The sequence below is a fragment of the Silene latifolia genome, chromosome 8 (genome assembly GCF_048544455.1).
Source record: "Silene latifolia isolate original U9 population chromosome 8, ASM4854445v1, whole genome shotgun sequence".
NCBI classification, from domain to species: domain Eukaryota; kingdom Viridiplantae; phylum Streptophyta; class Magnoliopsida; order Caryophyllales; family Caryophyllaceae; genus Silene; species Silene latifolia.
In genome coordinates, this window is record NC_133533.1 from 3,621,772 (window position 1) to 3,640,921 (window position 19,150).

The 19,150-nt window shown below is 34.3% G+C and overlaps 1 protein-coding gene and 1 non-coding gene across 2 annotated transcripts; one reads left to right on the forward strand and one right to left on the reverse strand.

Annotated features, from left to right (window-relative positions):
- Positions 1 to 5,478: 5,478 nt before the first annotated feature.
- On the forward strand, positions 5,479 to 5,565 carry TRNAM-CAU (transfer RNA methionine (anticodon CAU)). The gene is given in 2 exon segments: positions 5,479 to 5,516; positions 5,530 to 5,565. It is a non-coding gene; the product is annotated as a tRNA-Met (tRNA).
- Positions 5,566 to 5,690: 125 nt separating this feature from the next.
- On the reverse strand, positions 5,691 to 11,978 carry LOC141596055 (uncharacterized). The gene is made up of 2 exons (XM_074416070.1): positions 10,939 to 11,978; positions 5,691 to 6,180 (listed from the first exon to the last, which is right to left on the reverse strand). The coding sequence occupies exons 1-2, from the start codon at positions 11,227 to 11,229 to the stop codon at positions 5,989 to 5,991; spliced, it is 483 nt and encodes a 160-aa protein (XP_074272171.1). The 5' UTR covers positions 11,230 to 11,978; the 3' UTR covers positions 5,691 to 5,988.
- Positions 11,979 to 19,150: the final 7,172 nt, after the last annotated feature.

Genomic DNA, 19,150 nt, shown 5'->3' on the forward strand with positions numbered 1-19,150 from the left:
AATATTAGTCAACAATAGTGTTTAATCCTCTTATCACATATACTTTCACAGTGACTTAAACGATTGGTCAAAGAGTTTGCTGCATTCTGATCTCGTGAGTGGTGACTCTATGAGCAAGGATCTTTACCCTTGAGTCTTGACTTCATTGTAAAGGATGCATGAGAATGAGATGACCAATGTGATTAGTAATATTAAACTCTTAGTCAATGGTGAAGAACAATTAACAATGAATCAATGATTAAGCACTAATACAAGTATACAAATACTAAATTGATTTTAGATCCTTGTATTTGTCATGACATGCATTAAGAACTCAATCCTGTTACTATGGGCCTTCTGCAAAAGTTGTCAGATTATTTTGGTTACAAGAGAACGCAATCTAACCTGAAGTGAACAAGTGACCCGTATTATCGTACTACTAGACTATTTATGCTTTTGTATTCTTGCATTTAATAACATATGATCATTTAATTTTAAATGCTGTACAAGATTTCAAGAGATTTTGTAAGTCTTGTGATGTCATATTGAATGATTCACTAAGCAAGCATCTTTCTGGTGGAGTTGGGGTGGTTAAGATTTACACTTTTCATGAGTTAGAATATAATAGAATCACAATTTGTTGTATGAGGCGGTCTTATATGATAAGACCTCTCTATTTGAAGCCCAACCCATTTCTTTAATTGTATATTTGTATTTTATTTTTGAGAGGAAAAAAAAAATATAAACTACCCATCACTTTCAGTCTTTCACTGTTGGTTTTTTCGTTCTCTCTCATCTTGCTTATTTTTCTCTCCTCTCAAGTCATTTGACAATTTATTATTAATTTTTGTGTTTATGTTACCTCACACAACTTCTCATAAAATTCTTTTTACCTATTGAGGCTATTGTCGTGTTACATAATATGGAATTTGTATGGATTGATAGAATCAAGTAAGTAATTTTTTGCTTTTCTTAATTGTATTTTAGTTTTTGTTAAATTTATAGTCTAATTTATGTCATTGCATTTTTTGGTGTGAAATGTTATTTTTAAAATTTCGAATGATTTTGTGCAGTTAGCTAAACTTCGGATGAGATATTAGGGTTTATGTAATTGCGTGTCTTCATGTACTATTTCTTTTCATTTTTAATGTTTTTCAACATTTTGTGTATACATACATTGGTTATTTGGTTGTCAATTGTCATTCAATTTTCTTAACTTTTAAGTGTTTTAAATTTGTGTATTTTAGTTGATCTTCGTTTGAGATCTTAACTTATAAAGCTCGGTTATTTAAATTTCTTTTTTTTTAGTATGGGTTTAAATTAAAAACTGTGAAGTATATGTGGACAATTTGAGATTTTAACTTAAAAACTTAGGTTTTAAGTTGCGCTTTTGACAAAAGCTAACTAGCTCAAGCGGAAGAGCATGTGCAATGGCACAAGGTGTGGGTTCGAATCCCACGTTGGCTGCGTGATATTTGTTGTTTGGCAACAACAATGAATGTGTATATTATTGTTCTCTTTTTAGAAATATTGGTTTTTAACTAAATTGTTATACTTTTAGCGGAAAAATCAGTTTTAAGCATGAACAAAGTTTATGTTAAAAATCCTTAATTTTAGTTTGAAAACTTTAAGTATTTTGGAGATCCAATTTTAAAAGATGAGTTTAAACTTAACCATTTTGGGTTTTAGCTAAGAATTATGGATTTTAATTTGAGAACTTGAGTTTTAAGTTTAAAAAGTCGAAATTATAGTATGAGTTTTTTTTATGTTTTAATTTGAAAACACAAAGTTTTAAAAATTCAACTCATAGTTGATTAGTTTTAAATTTCAATGTTAAAACAGAAAATATAATGAAGAGTTGAAAACCTGGTATTTTGTAATTGAAAAACCGCATATTAAGTTACATAACCTAACATTAAAAATTAGGTACTCTTGTGTTCATAATAATAAACAAATAATAAAAATCCAAAATTTCAAACATATAATCTTATAATTTTCGGTAACTCACCTTTTAATTTGTAAATCGTATACTTTTAATTTCAAAACTAGACATTTTAATCTAATACCTAAAATATTTATACCTAAAATTATGGAGATGGACGTACAATAAACAATAACTACTTGTGTAATGCTAAAGAAAGGTGGGGCTCACTTGAGGAAAAAACTTCCAGCACTCTTCTCGTGTACAACACCACGTTCCTTTTCTAACTGCAAACTACAGTATTTGTTCATTTTTTGTTTTTATTTTCTTTTTACCAAAACTCTCTTGTTGGACTGATATCTTCTATTGGGCCCGTCCTATGCTATAGGACGGTCCTATAGGAGAGTAGCTGTAATAGAATTCATGCCAATCCGATTAATTGGGTTGGGTTTGAGTCGGGTTAGTTTGTGTAAGGTTATTTCGGATTTGCAACAATTCATATTAGGTCGGGTTCAAAAAGTTTCGCTTGTGACCTCTTACAAGTCACAACCCTCTTCCAGTTACTCTCTCACTTGTGACGAAAAGTGTCGGTCACAAATGAGAATTTGTCGGTCGGGTTGGACTATTTTGGATTCGAGTCATCTTTAGGCATAAGGATGCTTACTAACTGACTAAATCCGGTTTGAGTCGGGTTAGTTTATGTAAGGTTATAACATACTTATCAAATATAATCTAGGCATAAAGATAAGTGTACAATAATAAACATTTGAGTCGAGTTATATTGAGTTAAGTCGATTTGGATTACTTGTCAAATTTGTGTCCACGATTCATGTGTTGGTTAAGAGTCAGGTTATTCGGGTCTGTAGATTAGTTTTGTCAGCTCTAGGTAAAGATGTCATATATCACAATATGAGCCAAACTCTATCTAAAGGTGGTGAAGTTTTGGATGTGTCAATTATTTCCTTACGTTTCCGTTTTAAGTACGGAGAATTTTTTTTTTCATGTCCATATTGTTCTATTGTTTTTCACTTTTTTCTTGAGCATACATTACTTCTTTCCCTAGTCTTTAGGTCAAAAACAAACATAAAGAAAAGACTAAAATTTAAGGAGTAGAAAATTAGTTTTGGTATACTAAAAAAAATATAAAATTTTAGTTAAAAATCGAAAATTTTGCATTGGTCAATAGGCCAAGCATTCTAGTGAAGCCCCCAAGATCCACCAAAACGTCCACCAGAAAATGTTCATCCACATATTCACAACATGCTCCATGTTAAAACATCATCTGTATTTCGAGTTGAGATCCTTTTTTATTTCCTAAAAGAAATAGAGGGTCCATTAATCTCTTACAGGACAATTTATACTATTTTACTCGTTCCATTTTCTTTTCTCGTTATTTTTTTTGACGAAACCTGAACCGTTAAATCGCTGCAAAATGAAATCCAAACCGTTTAGAAGAAATTGACCCTTCATTTCATAAGGTCCATCAACCATCACATTTTGACTTTACTTGAAAATGGTCCAAAGAGTACACATATTACCATTTAGCACATGATTACATAAAAACCATTTTGTTCCTGCAAATAGAATGTGGACCTAAAAAATATGAACTTTGTAGTAAAGTGGAGGGAAATGACATTTTAATTCAATTTATACAAATTAAAGAGCCGTTAATTTTTAAAATAGTGACAAGTGTAAGTGGTGTTTGTTTGGTTTGATGATGGCTAAATAGTGGTCCTTTTTGCATCCAACACTAAAACCAAATGTCGATGAACCGACTGTAAGACCATCCCCAAGGAAAGGTCGCGCTAATTCTGTCACGACCCTGTTTTACTCTTAATCCTACTTTATTTATCTTGACCTACTTTCACCCTCCCAAGCAGAAGGTCACGGCCTAGGTCATCAATTCAATCATTTTTCACTTTCCAACCAATTATATCTCTCCACATTATATCACTTTTTCATATATATAATTTTTTATTAATTATTAATATTGTCAACCAATCACATATCGCCACATATAGGTCATGAGTTGGGTCAATTTGCTCCACCAAAGGTCACAAATTGACCACCAAAGGTCACAAATTGACCTCTTCTCTCCAAAGGTCACCATAATTTTTTTGTTAATTGATGATTAGTGTGACCAAGCAAGGTCATGACCTAGCAATTGACCTTGCTTGGGGATGGTCTAAAAGGGTTCATACAGACCCGTCTTTGAGGGTGTGCGGCCCGAGCGGTCGCACAGGGCCCCAAAATTTTTGGCCCAAAACTGGTCTTAGAAGCCTGAGAAAAAGCGGATATTTGATAAGAATGTTTTGACAATGAGTATTAACATACAATGTAATGCAGTCTGGTGGTTCTAATTGTGCTGTTTAGTGTTTGGTGTAGTATGGCATCCCAGGTTCGACTACCGTTGCTGTAATTTTTTTTTTTTTTGACAAACTAACATTTCGAACCTAAATATTTGAGCTAAGTTAAATATAGTTTAATCCGGACGTCTTTCTACTTTAATATAATTTTATGCCACCTTAATTTTATATAAATTTAATATAAAACTTATAACGATTGTCCCATCTTTATGCCATCTTAATTTAATAGGGCTCAAATACCTTAGTAGTCGGGATTAAACTTATATTTTAAGTTGAAAAATACAATATGGGGCATTAGGGCCCCAATTTAAGATTTCGCACAAGGGCCCTGAAATCTCAGAGACGGCCCTGGGTTCATACTTCATACTGCTTGCCTGCTACAAGCCTATTTGTGATATGAGACAACACAAAGCCCCATTACAAAATCAAACAAATACGGAGTACTATTTTAGAAACTCCCGTCAACTAGTTCAGTCGTTAATATGAATAATGATAGTCGTGATCTGAGTTCAAATCCCGTCAGCATCAAAATCGCTCTTGTGTCTTCCTTTGACACCAATTTAAAAAAAATAAAACAAAGCTATTTGATCCCAGTACTTTAATTAAATAATGTGTTATTCTAATTTTTTTTTTTTGAAATGCAAAATCTTGTTTGAGATTTGGTGAGTTGTTGTAGCCTTAAAACAGTTTTTTATCCCAACGATATTTATTTAAATGATAATTATAACACGGAGTAATAATTACGTATGTAATATAAGAAGCTTAAAACGGTCTTAGGCCTGTTCTTTCCGGCTTAATTTTAGTTCATTTCGGTTTATTTCAGCTCTATTTAGTTCAGTTTCAATCAGGTATGTCCAGTTCATTTCTTCACAAAATTAACTCTTACTTCAATTCCATTCACTTCATCTCAGTTCCATTCAGTTTATTTCAATTTAGCACATCTCCATTCAATTCTATTCAGCTCGTTTTAGCAGAAAAAAAAAAAAAGGAACTAGACTAATCATTTTTAAGCATTACGACTAGCAAAAATCGTGACAGAGCCTAGGTTCGAGATATGAGGAAAAAGGGTTTCAGGTCATTTAGGCTCAATGAGGGTTAGCCCATTAACTACATAACTTGGGCCCAAAATTTTGACCCAAGCTCAAATATAACTTAAAATTGTATACACGAATGACGTTTTATGTACTTATCTTCCATAATCTGTACAACAACGGGGTGGTGGCGCAGTTGGCTAGCGCGTAGGTCTCATAGCTTTGTTGAGTGATCCTGAGGTCGAGAGTTCGAGCCTCTCTCACCCCACATTTTTTTCTTTATTTTTTTTTTACTCCAACGAAGTATCAAGTATGTAAAATAATTATCCTATCTAGCCTTGTACTTAGTAGTGAATAACAGAGATATTTCAATCTCAAACCATTCCGATTTCCGAACATACCAGGCATGCATAAGTCGGAGGAAAACTTCACCGACTGCCAACTTCAAAAGCGTACTAAGTAGACGCCTTGTTAATATGTCGCCATTTTGTCCTCTATTTACAAATATGACCAGTTACAAAAGAGAATTCACGAGCAAAATGCACGTAGATAATCGATTTTACTAGAATCGGGTACAAATTACTTGTTTGAAGTTTGACAGGTTTCGAACCCATGGCTTACTAATCTTGTTGGCATTTACCTACACAACGCCTTTTGAAGAAGTGATAGGCACAAGTTCTCGAATAGCATGTTAACGATTCCTGGAGATGGAGAGAATACTTGTGTTGGCATTTTGAGGCGGAGAATTTGAGAGTAACTTAGTCTTTGGGGGAGGCCATTGGATGCGATCAGGAGGACATGGTAAAGGAACTGGCTGAGCAATGAAGGTTGGCGTCTCTTCTCCGGGCATTAGCACTGAGAGTCCTTGAGAGTAGACCGTCATCTGACAAAAACATGCCACAATTAGACTGATTTCAAACCATGGAACAATCCCATCATAGTCGAGTACGTTCAAGTAAGGTCAGTTCAGTATATTCTTCAGACTCCGACTCAAATACCCTAGAGGCTCACTTTGGTATATCTTCGGCCTCATTTCAAACTCGTAAAATACATTCAGTAACTAAAAGAAAGCAACTAAACTTGCTTTATAAGACTAAGATTACGAGATCATATAAAATCGACCGCAAAAATGTATTGGACAGACAAAGGGGAGGGACAGGGTAGACAATATATGAAGTCAATGATTACTAAAATCAAAAGGATTAGATTAGCAATAATTAAAAAGCTTGAAATAAAGACACTAAGAATTGCTCTTTAAGTAAAGAATTAGCAATTGTTGAGATTAATGAAGACAAAGGCCATGTAGGACATAATATGTAGATTTACCAAGGTAACCATTGATTGCCCTAGAGTTAAGATTAAGGTGATTAATTGTGAGTTTGGGTCGGATAGGCTCCACATCGACTTTGTGGTCCATGGACAAGAGGCTTAACGGGTTTAGATCGATCCTAAATTTAAGAAAATGCATTGTTCATACCCGCTTCATTTGTCGGTTGGACTAGACGACACATGCACAACACTAAGTTAGAGATAATTTGACATACGGGATTTGGTTTCATGACTAGACCTGACAAACGAGGCAATAGGGCCATGTGTTGGTTAGATCATTCAGGCTTGCAAGCACCTGGATGAATCAGGTCGGGTCATTTCGGGTACAATTCGGTGTGTTGTTATTAAGTTATTTAGCGATAAACACTTGAGTCTGGTCGGGTCGGATGAGGTCTTGTCAAATCGGGTGAGGTCAAATTCAGGTATGGGTTTCGGTCGGGTTACTTTTACAAGGTCTATTCATGACCATACATAAACTATGCCATGATGGTAGTTTTTACTCTAATTAGCAAAATAGTACTACAACTAATAAGCTACTAAAATACTCATGTGTCATGGCCCTTAGGTTGCTTGGAAGCAGAACATTCAGCAGACAATAGGATGGTTGAGCCATTTATATCAATTTAGGAACTTCAGAAAATCCAAGAGACAATTAATTTCCCACATGTGCGGATTTTGACAAATACTCAAAGTTTAGTGAATGTTTATCTTGTACAACCATTAATGCATATACTATTCAATCTTCATGCATCATAATAACAACTATTTGGCCAAATGATTACTGTTGACGCTCTCGTCTCTCGTACAAGACCGTCTCACCGTGAGACCAACCTAAATACTTGTCAATTTGCTACCTTTTTTTGGGTGGGCGATTTTATGTTAACGTGGTTTGAACCAGGCGATGAGTACCACTGCTCATGACTTTACCAACTAAGCTAGTTAACATATGCATCAATTTGCGATCCTAGTTAGTAAATAGGACCAACATTCCTTTTATAAACTTGCGCTAGCCAATTAGGTATGAATGTCTTAAACTCGACTTTGCTCCTCAATTTCATTGTATCGGCCTTTTGAGCATTGAAATAGACACAAATGATTGAAATAGTAGCAGAACTAGGATGTGAAGTTAGGGAAGGCGAAAAATTGATTGAAATTATAACGGAAGGCAATGAAGTAATCTAGGGAAAAATCGAAAAAATCGAAGTAAAGTTCTTAGACTTTTTATTGGTTTGAGGGCGACGGCCACTACTAATTCCCGTCAATCCACCGCAGAACACAAAATATCAAGTTTGTGTTACAATAATTATAGAGATATGCTATATCACGCCCCCTGTTTTACTTGTTACGCCCCCTATTTTTTCATTTATTCCTTTTATGCCCTTGGACTTTAAAAACAATTTAATGTGAAAATATAATTCTCGCTTTTTAGTTTATGAATTTCGGAAACGACTTTTAACAAAATTAAAAGCGGGGACGGTTTTGTTAAAGTATTGTTTTATAGTTATTGGATTTTGGTGATGTTATTTACACTTACTAATTATTGTATTATCGTAAATGATTTTCGTTTACGATTTCTATTATATCCAATAACCGCTTTGTCGTAAATGAGTTTTGAGACGGTTTTAAAAAAAAAAGTAATTTAATATGTACACGTTCCTAAAAAACGTATTTTCACCCACCATCACATTTACTCAAAAAATCATTTATGTTGTAATTTTGCTGCGTTTTTGTCAAGTAATCGAAAAAAAAATTGAAAAAATGGCCTTGTCGTGTGAAATAGACGACGCAGCCATGGAAGTGTCATGTGAAATAGACGACGCAGCCATGGCCTTGTCGTCTCATTTACACGACAGTACGAAGGATGTGTCGTGTGGTTTACACGACGGGTCCTTGGCGTTGTCTTGTGGTTTACACGACGGCTCCTTGGCCATGTCTTGTAACCCACATGACGACTCCTAGGCCGTGTCTTGTAACCTACACGACATGTCCAAATTTCCTTTTTTTTTTTTTTTTTTTTTTTCAAATCTTGTTTTTATCAACCCTTTTTATTATTTAAAGATATTAAAATGTCTTGAAACGATATTATTAAATAATATTGAATTGCGGTCCATTAGCGTAATAATAATCATTGTTAAACTGCTAACCATCACCATTATCGGGAGTAAATAAATAATTAAAAAATACATTCTCGGGATCGTCGCTAGAATCCATTATTAGTAATGAGGTAATAATATAATAGTTATTTTTTTAAAGAGAGATAGGATAGTAGGAGTAAATGAAGATGTTAGTAGAAAGTAAGAAAAAGTTAGGGTAAAGTACATTATTAAATTAATTATTATAAAAACCGTCTTCAAAATTCATTTGCGTTAAAACGATATTTAATTTTTAGTAAAATTAATTTGAAAGTCTAAGGGCAAAATAGGAATAAATGAAAAAATAGGGGGCGTAACAAGTAAAACAGGGGGCGTGATATAGTAATTTTGTAATATCATGCATAATTGCATTTAAAGGTTCATCAAAAAGTAAAAATAATTAACTTTATAATGAGTAACATAATTACTCTAGAAATTTCAATTTTCCTTTTCCACTTTTTCTTCTTTTGAGATTGCCATGAATATCTGGAATTTAACAAAGTACTTTTGCTGAGACAATTTTGTGACGTTTCTTACAAATGTCCCCAACAACTTTACTGAGTGTGACCAATCAATATAGTGCATGAACACCTCATTTTGTGTTATTACCTAAATTACTCTACTTTTTTTCACTTACGGAGTATTATTTATTCAGTTGGTCTGGTCTGTCATAAGACGGTAATGTCCGTCTTAAATTTAAATCGAGTCAAATATATTGTTAAGTGGAACAAGCTATTTGTCGTTCCGAGGGTTTACGGAGTAATGTTTTGACGCGTTTCATGTTTAACACGAAATGCAGTCTTAAACAAGAATTTGTATTATTTCGTATAGTGACAACTGAATGACTGATATATTCACATGACTTCTGGTAAATTTAACTGAAAATAATTGCTCAAAATAATTGAGACAATTTTCTAGAAGTAAAATTCTACAAATGCTATAATTAACATTATTTCCAATTTTAAGTGAGACAAAGACTTGGTACTTCTTATTCTAGATTTTGATGAATTGATAAAAATGGCTTGCTAATTGAGTAATTGACTGACTTCTATCAGTCATTTAATGTAATTGTTCTGCCAATTTTTATTTCAAGACTATCTATCAGTCAATCCAAAGTTTACGCGAAGAGCTAGAATTGTTCATGGACGGGAAGACTCATTAGACACGACCACACCCCATAAACCACTAAAATAGCGAGATAGGGTAGGATAATGTATTTTCCAAAATTAACTTAGTCTCCATACACCAAACCCGCTAATCCTCATGTCCGTCACCCCAAAAATCCAAATACTAAGTCTCACTATTGTCCGGTCCAACTCCGCATTTGCTAACCTTTAAATTGCAAACCTTTAATTACAACTAAAAAATTTCATCCAAAAATACAAAAATAAAAACAAAAGAAGTCATAAGCTAATTAATAAGGGGAAAATCTACCTAGTACCCATGTGTTTTTCGTTTTTATAATTACACCCTCAGTTTATTTTCTGAGTTTTATTTTAAAGTTTTTGAGTTTTGTTTTAGTATAAAGTTTTTGAGCACATTTTCTAAAACATTACACTAAAAAAATATAATATTGTTCAAAAACTATATTTATAAATGGTAATATGTTTAGAGAAAATGTGAATATGCTCAAAAACTATAAGGTTTGAGGTACTACCTCAGATGTATAATCCTTTTTCTCTCACACCCTCCGTTCCAAAACTCAATCCGTCTTATTCTAGACGGACGCTATCCGTATAAAGTTGTAGATGGATAGTGGCCCTCTCACAAAATGCAAGTGGGAGTATCCATTTCCCACCCACTTGCACTATCCATTGTGAGAGGGACACTATCCATCTACAGCTTTAGACGGATAGTGTCCGTCTAAAGTGAAAATTTGTGTCCAAAACAGTAGAAAACTTTCACAAATTCTAAAATAAGAGGGTGTTACAAAATGAGATGACCTTTTCTAGTAAAAATCATTCATTTATTGCTATCAATAAAAGACCGGGTTTTATACAAATGGACCGACTTATATTGTGAAACCGTCTTACGCAATAATTACGGAAAAACTTTAACTAGCTCCATGATCACGAGTTGAAAGCGACAAATGCAGGAACTCCATTAACAACCAAATCAAAACAGTTAAAAATTCCACTAAAACATCAGAAAAAAAAAAAAAAAAAAAAAAAAAAACTAACCTTGGGAGAAGGATAACCAAGCTTAGGATAAAAACCCAATTGAGATTCAACATCACGGTTTCCAAAAAATGGATTATCCGGCAAATTTGGTCGAAGAAATCTCTCAAAAATAGCCATAACTAAAAACATTGAAATTAAAACAGCAGTTGCAACAAATCCAAATGAAACTGCATTTACTGAACTATCAAATTGACTCCAATGAACTTCTGATCTTTCCATATTCATTGTTGTTGTTGGTGTTGTTGGTGGTGACCCACTTGGTTGCCATGCCCAATTTTCCTCAATCCCCATTTAATAAAAACTAATTTGTTTCGGGATGTCCACAGTCGATAACAGTGAGTAAACCGTGAGGTAAATTGTTTTATAAAACTTTGATTGTAAGATGCTCAATTGTTTAAATGAAGTTTTTTAGTATAAAGTTTGGACCTTTATAAATGTTATTATTGCATAAAAATATTGGTTTTTTTGGGGTGATTTAAGGGGAAAATGGCTTAATTGTAAGATACCCAAATGTTTTTAAGGAGTTTTTTTAGCATAAAGTTTGGAACTTTAATAATTTTAATATTAATAAAAATATTGGGTTTTTTAATTAGGTTGAAAATGATGATGTATTGTGTAAGATACCCAAGTGATTTTATGAAGTTTTTAGCATAAAGTTTGCAACTTTAATAATTTTAATATTAATAAAAATATTGGGTTTTTTTATTAGGTTGAAAATGATGATGTATTGTGTAAGATATCCCAAGTGATTTTATGAAGTTTTTTAGCAAAAAGTTTGGAACTTTAATAATGTTGTTATTAAATAAATAATGGGTTTTTGTTGAGGAAGAATAATGGAGGTAAATTAGGTTGAAAATGGAGGTGAATTGGGTAAGTAAGTTGTGATTAGTTTAAGGTAGAAATTAAAGCTTTGGGATTTGGATAAAATGGAAGTCAAGAGTTTGCAGTTTTCAGATGTTCTTGTAATGTTTTTATAATGTGAGGAGTGTAGTGTAGCTTTTAGAAAGAAGTGCTTGTTGCTTAAAGTTGGGTGCATGAGGGTTAGATGAGTATAGGGATGTGGACCTTCATATATAGCCTATTGACCATAAACTAGAGGGGAACATCCGGATGGGTCCGGCACTCCGGCCAGACTTAGACATGTACTCGGGTCGGGCTAGGGCCGGGTCAGGCTCTCCTGGTCTGGGGTCAAGCCAGGGGGAAGGGCGGGCTTGGCCGGGTCGGGCCGGGTTGGGATATGCTTGACCCGGGTCAGGACCCGAGGCGGGTCAAGGGCGGGCCGGGCTGACGGGCCTTACTAATTTATTTTTATTATTTTTGCTAAAATGGCGGGCCGAGCCGGATCAGGCCATGTTGCATAAAATGGCGGGCCAAGGTGGGCCGGGTCCGGAGCCGGGCCGGACCAGCCCGTGTTGATGGCCAGCTCTACGGCCAGTTAAGCAACCCCTATCTCGGGACGGTTTCGGATCCAAGAAATAAAAACCGACCCGTCCTCAGCTCGGACTACCCTAGGCTCGCCCGAAAACCGCCCCTTGACCTTACTTAGCCCGGTTCCAAGTCTACCTCCACCTTGCCTGCTCTCTATCCCCGTCCGGTTCTGGGTTCGCTAACCAAGCCCGTCCCACCCCAAGGTCAGCCCGAATGTTTGACAAGCCCTAGCTTAAACCAACTAATAACCATATGTGTCGTCTTACCCTCTTCATAAACTGGTTTGCGTCATTCTCCTCTTGCTAAGCCAGCTCGCCCAAAATCCTACTAGAAATGTGAACAATTGAACATTAATAAGGCCATGATTTTTGGACTTAGTTTTTCTAAAAAAAAATTAAACTGAACTTATAGGATTGTAATTTTTCTTAACTGAGCTTATAGAATTCGAATCTAATTTACAAAACCTTGATTTTTCTACAATAAGCTTATATGAAAATGAGTATGAATAGAGCTGAACTTTTTTGTAGTAAAATTTATGGGATCTAAGTTGAACTTTTCTAAACTAAATTTATAGGATCTAAACTGGTTAAATGAACTTACAAAATTTAAACATATTAAATTTGAAATGAACTTAAACGATGTGAGTTTAAATATCCATAAAAATGAGGCATAAGCCCTTCATGGCTTCACTTATGGTCCTCTCTATCAGGGCGTTTTTGTGGGGGTTCGAACCCCAATGTCATCACTTTTTCAACACATTTTTCTTTTTTGCTTGTGTTCTCTGAATTTTCGTCTCGATTTTTCTATTTGTATATGTATTTTTTTTGGTCGAACCCCATACCGAAGGTCCTAAAAACGCCACTGCTCTCTATTCTTTTAACAAGGAGACATGGCAATGTATAATAAGAGGGTCAACAATATGTGTCTGTAAAGTTCATGCATTTGGGTTGTAAATCTTGTAATATCTCCTTTTGTCGATAAAGAGTAGATTATAAAGTACAATCCATAAGCTCTAATCTCAATATGGAGTGGGTTAATTAGTAAAATTTTGTTGTCCTTGGCATAAGCTGACAAAAGGGTTGCAATTTTTTATTTTTTTTTATAAAGCAAAAGATTAGACTCGTGCATTGTACGATTAACAATAATTTAATTTTTTACTCATCGCTTAATATATGATGAATGTTGATGTTTAAACTTAATTAGATCTATAAAAAGTCAAATGAAATGATTTGTTTGTGAAAAACATATTCAATTTAGTTCAATTCAATTTTCTTAGCTTTGTTTATATTGAATTTTACCCCCTTTTTTTACTTGATCTAAAAATATACTCTCTAATTTTCATTGAAAAGCATACGTATACCAATACCATTAATAAGTGAAGAACAATATATATTATAACATTTTAGTTAAAAAACAATTAATTTAGTTATAAATAAAACTAAAAAAAGGATAGAGTTAGTGTTCATGCAACATCTTGGAACTTTTTTTTTCTTAATACTCTGTATATGTTTTTAATATATGTCAAAATGGGATTAAACTGAAACTAATTATCAAGAATGAGTAAAATACATACTCTCATTCTTTCTTCTATGTTATTTTTCATCGAGTAAAGTCGGTGAGCTATTCGACGATTAAAGTTGTAAACTGGTAATGATATTAAGCGATGATGTCGTTTTCTCCAAACTTTTTCTTATCACTTCTGTATATACAAAATCAACGATTTTAATTCAGCAAGATCATTGATTGACTTAACGACACGTATACTCACAACAAAAAATGGAAAGTATTACTCCTAATACTAAAAAACGAAATTTTAAAAAATTGTATGGAAAACATAATCCGGTTAGTGTCCCCTCTCTTAATTAAGAGCAAGTATTTTGGCAAGAGACAAAGACAATGCAAGAGTGTAGTAATTAAGGACAATATAGTACTTGAGACCATAGGTCAACCATTGAATCCATCAACGTTGTTGGCTCATAAATTAACCAGAACTTCAAATCCACATGTATATCCAGAGCTGGCAAACAATGACATAATACGAAAATACGACACGAATCCGACACAAAAGTAACGGGTTTGGGTTGAGATTTAATGACTTATTTATGTAAGTGGGTCGATACGAACACAGCACGAGATTTAATTGGATCGAATTTGGGTTGAAGGGTTTGTGACCCGTGTATATGTGACACGAACACGAATTCGACACGACTCGATCTATTTGCCAGGTCTAGGTATATCCACGTTACGTTAAAAACGGATTAGATAGTATGAATAAAACAAAAGTAGAATGTATATAAAAAAAGTAAAAGAAAAACTGTCTTAAATAAGGTGATTATATTTAACTTGTTTTAATGTTAAAATGGATATATCCGTTTTAAAAGAGACTAACTAACGAGATAATAGTCAGCCATGGAATCCATCAACATTGTTGGCTTATAAATTAACCAGAGGTTCAAATCTTGCCTTCTAAATCATCCAACTCACGTGTATGGCCTTATTTTCTACACATGATTCTTCCTCTTCCTTTCAAATTCAACTACAAATTTGGTAATTTTGTCCTTTATGTTTTGGGTTGAGATGTCACATAGAGCCACGATTTAACTATGATTGTGTTGTTTTTGGAACAATTAACCGATATGATGATAAATTGACAACACTAAATTGAATATTGTGAACAAAGTTGATAGTATGGGGTCGGTTTAATGTAATTGTCGTTTATTTTCTTTTATATATGAACATAATAAAAGAGTGAAAGTTTTTAATCAATTTTATTTTACATTGTAAAATGTTAATTATTAAAATATACTGTGGAATTTCAAGACCTCACTACCCAGCAGTCCAGCACCCACTATATAACCACGCCACTGTGTAACCACGCCACTTTGTAACGGAGTATAATATTATTTTTAGGAGATCGGAAACTGTTCTTATGAAGTACGAGTATATTGATTAGGTTTCAATCATACCCATGACTCATATTGACTCATACTCGAACAATGAAATACATATTGAGTACCCGACCTAACCTAACTTATTAAAATTTAATTGACACCAAACTAACAGCTATCCCTAATAAATCAAATCTCACATAACCCATATACTTGATCATTTACAATCCCGATAATTTGTTTATCTTGACTAATCAAACTCGACCTGAATCCAAACTCACACCAAGCCAGATCTACAATTCTACATAGAAATGAAGTATAGGTTTATAATATCCATCACTAAAAACATACACGGTCGACGAACATATCTATCTTAAACTTAAAACGATTACGAAAGATGAATAAAGGGGACCACAGGTCCACAAGACGACAATGAAAGAGTGTAAGAGGGTAGGGTCCACAGATGAGTCTGCTGGTAGTCTTGAGAACAGAGAAATAGCAATGTGACCACCTAGTGGGCCCCAACTAAAGGTTGTGGTCCGTGTACTAAACCCCGTCTCAGGGTTATCATGGCTTGTCTCTTCTCCACTCGTGCTTTTTTTTTTTTTTTTTTTTGACGAGGGGTTGAATCCCCCCGGGCACATGCAATACCCTGCGAACCACGTGTGCCATGTAAGACATCCTTTAGGATGGCGAATCGCAAAGACTCCAGTGTAGGAAATCGAACTCGGACCTTCTTAATTCGCCGCTATTCGTAACGCTTTTGAAACTTCTCGCACTCCACTACACTCAAGCCACTTTCGTTCATCTTTCTTTCTTTCTTTCTTTCATACGAGTAATTCATTCATTCATGTGCTAGTGTGGTACCAACCATTCTACATTTTCAGGCTTTCGATGATCAATGTAGGGAGTTTGGTGATTACTAAATTAATATTTTTCTCATTTAAAATCGTTTAATTTAGGTAGGATTCGAGTTGGATAAAATTTGTAAGAGGTGTTAAATTATATTGTAAAAGTAATAGTTTAAAATGTTGCAGAACTCCATTAAAATATAGTCGTGACTCGTGTGACATTAGTCTTCCTCTAAAGTATGAAGGTAAGACCAGAGGTGGACAGTGGACCGAGTCAGGACTGATCAGCCCTAGCTCGGGACCGGCCCACATAGGGGGAGAGGAAAAGGGAAAGTGGAGCGCTACCTCATGTTTGGCCCAGCCCGCTATGATGGAGCAGGCCAAGCAAGCCGAGTAATTTCTTTTCAGGCGGGCCAGGTCTTCAAAATTGAAGATCAGGCCCAACTCTAATGGTGAGGCGGGCCGGCCGGAATAGCCCGCACTTATTTCCAGCTCTAAGTAAGGGCGGCCAAGAGGCCGGGTTCCTCGGTATAATATGTCCAATTTGTGTGATTAGAGGAAGTAGAGGACTTAACATGCATGAGAAAATGGACCTTATGCGTGAGGAGAAGTATGTACTAAGGCCTTGTTTTTTTTAACTTAGTTTCAACTTATTTCAGTTAAGTTCAACCTTATTCAGTTCAGTTTCATTAAGTTTAGTTGAGTTCATTTTAGCTCTTTTCAGCCGAGAAAAATAGGATCCAAATGTTAAATTAAAATAGATGTATCACATGAAATTGTGCCACATCAAGCAATTAATTAAGTGAAGGTCGATCACTTTATAAACCAATGAATTACTCGAAAATTGTCAATTAAACACTCGGATTTAATTAGGACTTCTACAATTCTACCTCAAACCATAGAATCCTAGTAAAATGTTGCCTTGAACACACTTATACCACCAAACTCAGCCAAATCAAGAAAATGTTATTTGATGGTTTAAATTACTTGAAATTAGTTGACATGTCACATACACGAAGAGGAAATATACGACGTGCAAATGTCGACACATGTTGCAAAACTTGCATTAACAATCACGTGCTTTATGTCTTTCTATAAACCCTAACCAACCCCTTACTAATAATGGCAATAGATCTTCCTTGAGACGGATATATCGGTCTTAATAATAAAACGGGTTAAATACTACTCCATTTGCATATATGAGACAAATCTTTTACTAATCTCAATGCATTATATTTATGTCTTGTGTGTAATATTTGATCCATCTTATAGCAGTTTTAAATGAGAATTTGTGTTAATAATGACGCTTCTAAGTTCTACTTCCCTTTTTCTTTTTCTTTTTTGCAATTGGATGTTTCTGAATATCATTATCTCGGTTAAGATGATCTTCCTTAGTATACTAACAATAATAGTAATACGGAGTAGGTTTTAACCTAATGATTAAGACTGAGATATTGTGTTAATAGATCCATCTGTGTTTGAATCCTTCTCCCTCTTTATATTGTTATGGTATTGAACCTCATTTGGCACAAAAAAAAAAAATACACTGTGAAAGCCCTTTGTTGGTATCAGTGGTGGAGGGGCGCTCGCCTCCACTAGCGGATGAAAAATTCGAAATTTTTAGTTAAAATGCATTACTTGTTCGTCCCCGCTGAGTTCAATTCCTGGCTCTGCCACTGGTTGGTATGATGTTTTACTGGTTTTATAAAATGAGAATTTAAAACGTTTAACGGATAAATTTTACCATAATTAATCCGTTTTAAGTTTAACCGTTCTAATCAAATTTATATATCAACCCATCCAATTTGAACAATGCCCTAGTCTAGTAAATAAGATTCTTTCACCGTAGTAGATTCTAGCCATCTATACTTCTACCATATTCTTTGATTTCCGTAGGTTGTTAAAGACTTGAGAATTCGAGGTAATTAAAAGAAGTTACTCCGTATGAGAAAGAGCATTGAGCATTGGCATATTTGGTAGCGACAATATGCAGGCCATATAGGCTCACGTGATTGCTGGCCTAATGTTTCTTCTTTTTTTTTTTAAAAAAAAAAAAAAAATAGAAAATTGTTTTATTGATGAACGCTATTGAGTACTCACCTACTTTGTCGCGGTTCTTTTCGGCAACAAAGAGTGGAATTGTACTGAATTTAAAGGAATTGAACTAAAGTGAAATAAAGAGTTAATTTTAGTTAAACTGAACTGAACTAAGTAGAATTAAACTGAATACATCCAAACTAAACTTAAATGAGATGAAATTAAGTACAAATAATATGGCCTTAGTTCAATTCACTATATTTAATTAGACATGTGAAAGAAAACTTGGTCAAAACTTAAATGTAATGAATTAGAGTGAGCGGATAGAGTAGTATTTTAGGGAAGATCGAGTACCACTCGAAGGGTGAGTGGTTGCTCGATTCTACGAGGTGTTCAGTAGAGAGACAGGTGCGTGTTTGGTTTGAGAACCATTTATTGGCCGTGGATTGTGCGAAAAAGGTGGTGAAACTGGTGACGGTAAAATTGTGAGTTGGTCAGGTGGCAAAATAAGTTTAAGATGGGTATATACGTAGAAGATATTTTTAGATATTTTTTTGTTACGGTAAAAGATTTTGGAGACCATATTAATATTAAATAAAGAGTTAGTCTTGTGTAAGACGGTTTTATAGTAATATAGCTGTAAAACGGATTCAAATACAACCCTATTAGTGGATTAAAGTGATCACTTAAGGGTTCCGTTTTAAGATAAACTTGTATAAAATCGTCTTACTAGTAAATACTCCGTAGGTCTTGCCTTAAAAGCATTCAATTCAATGTTATTTCATCCTTTCTTTACCTTTGGAATATGAAAAGCCATAACTTTCTCTTCTTTTCAAAAAGTATTAAGGACATTTTTTGAGTAGGACTACAGAAACTAAAAATGTGTTTTTTGGGCTATTAGTCCACTCTTTTTAAGCCCAATATTATGGATACTTGAGTTACTACTTATTTATTTGGGATAGTTCCCTACAAGAATCTTTGAGGGGCCCTTCTACATCATCCGAGTAT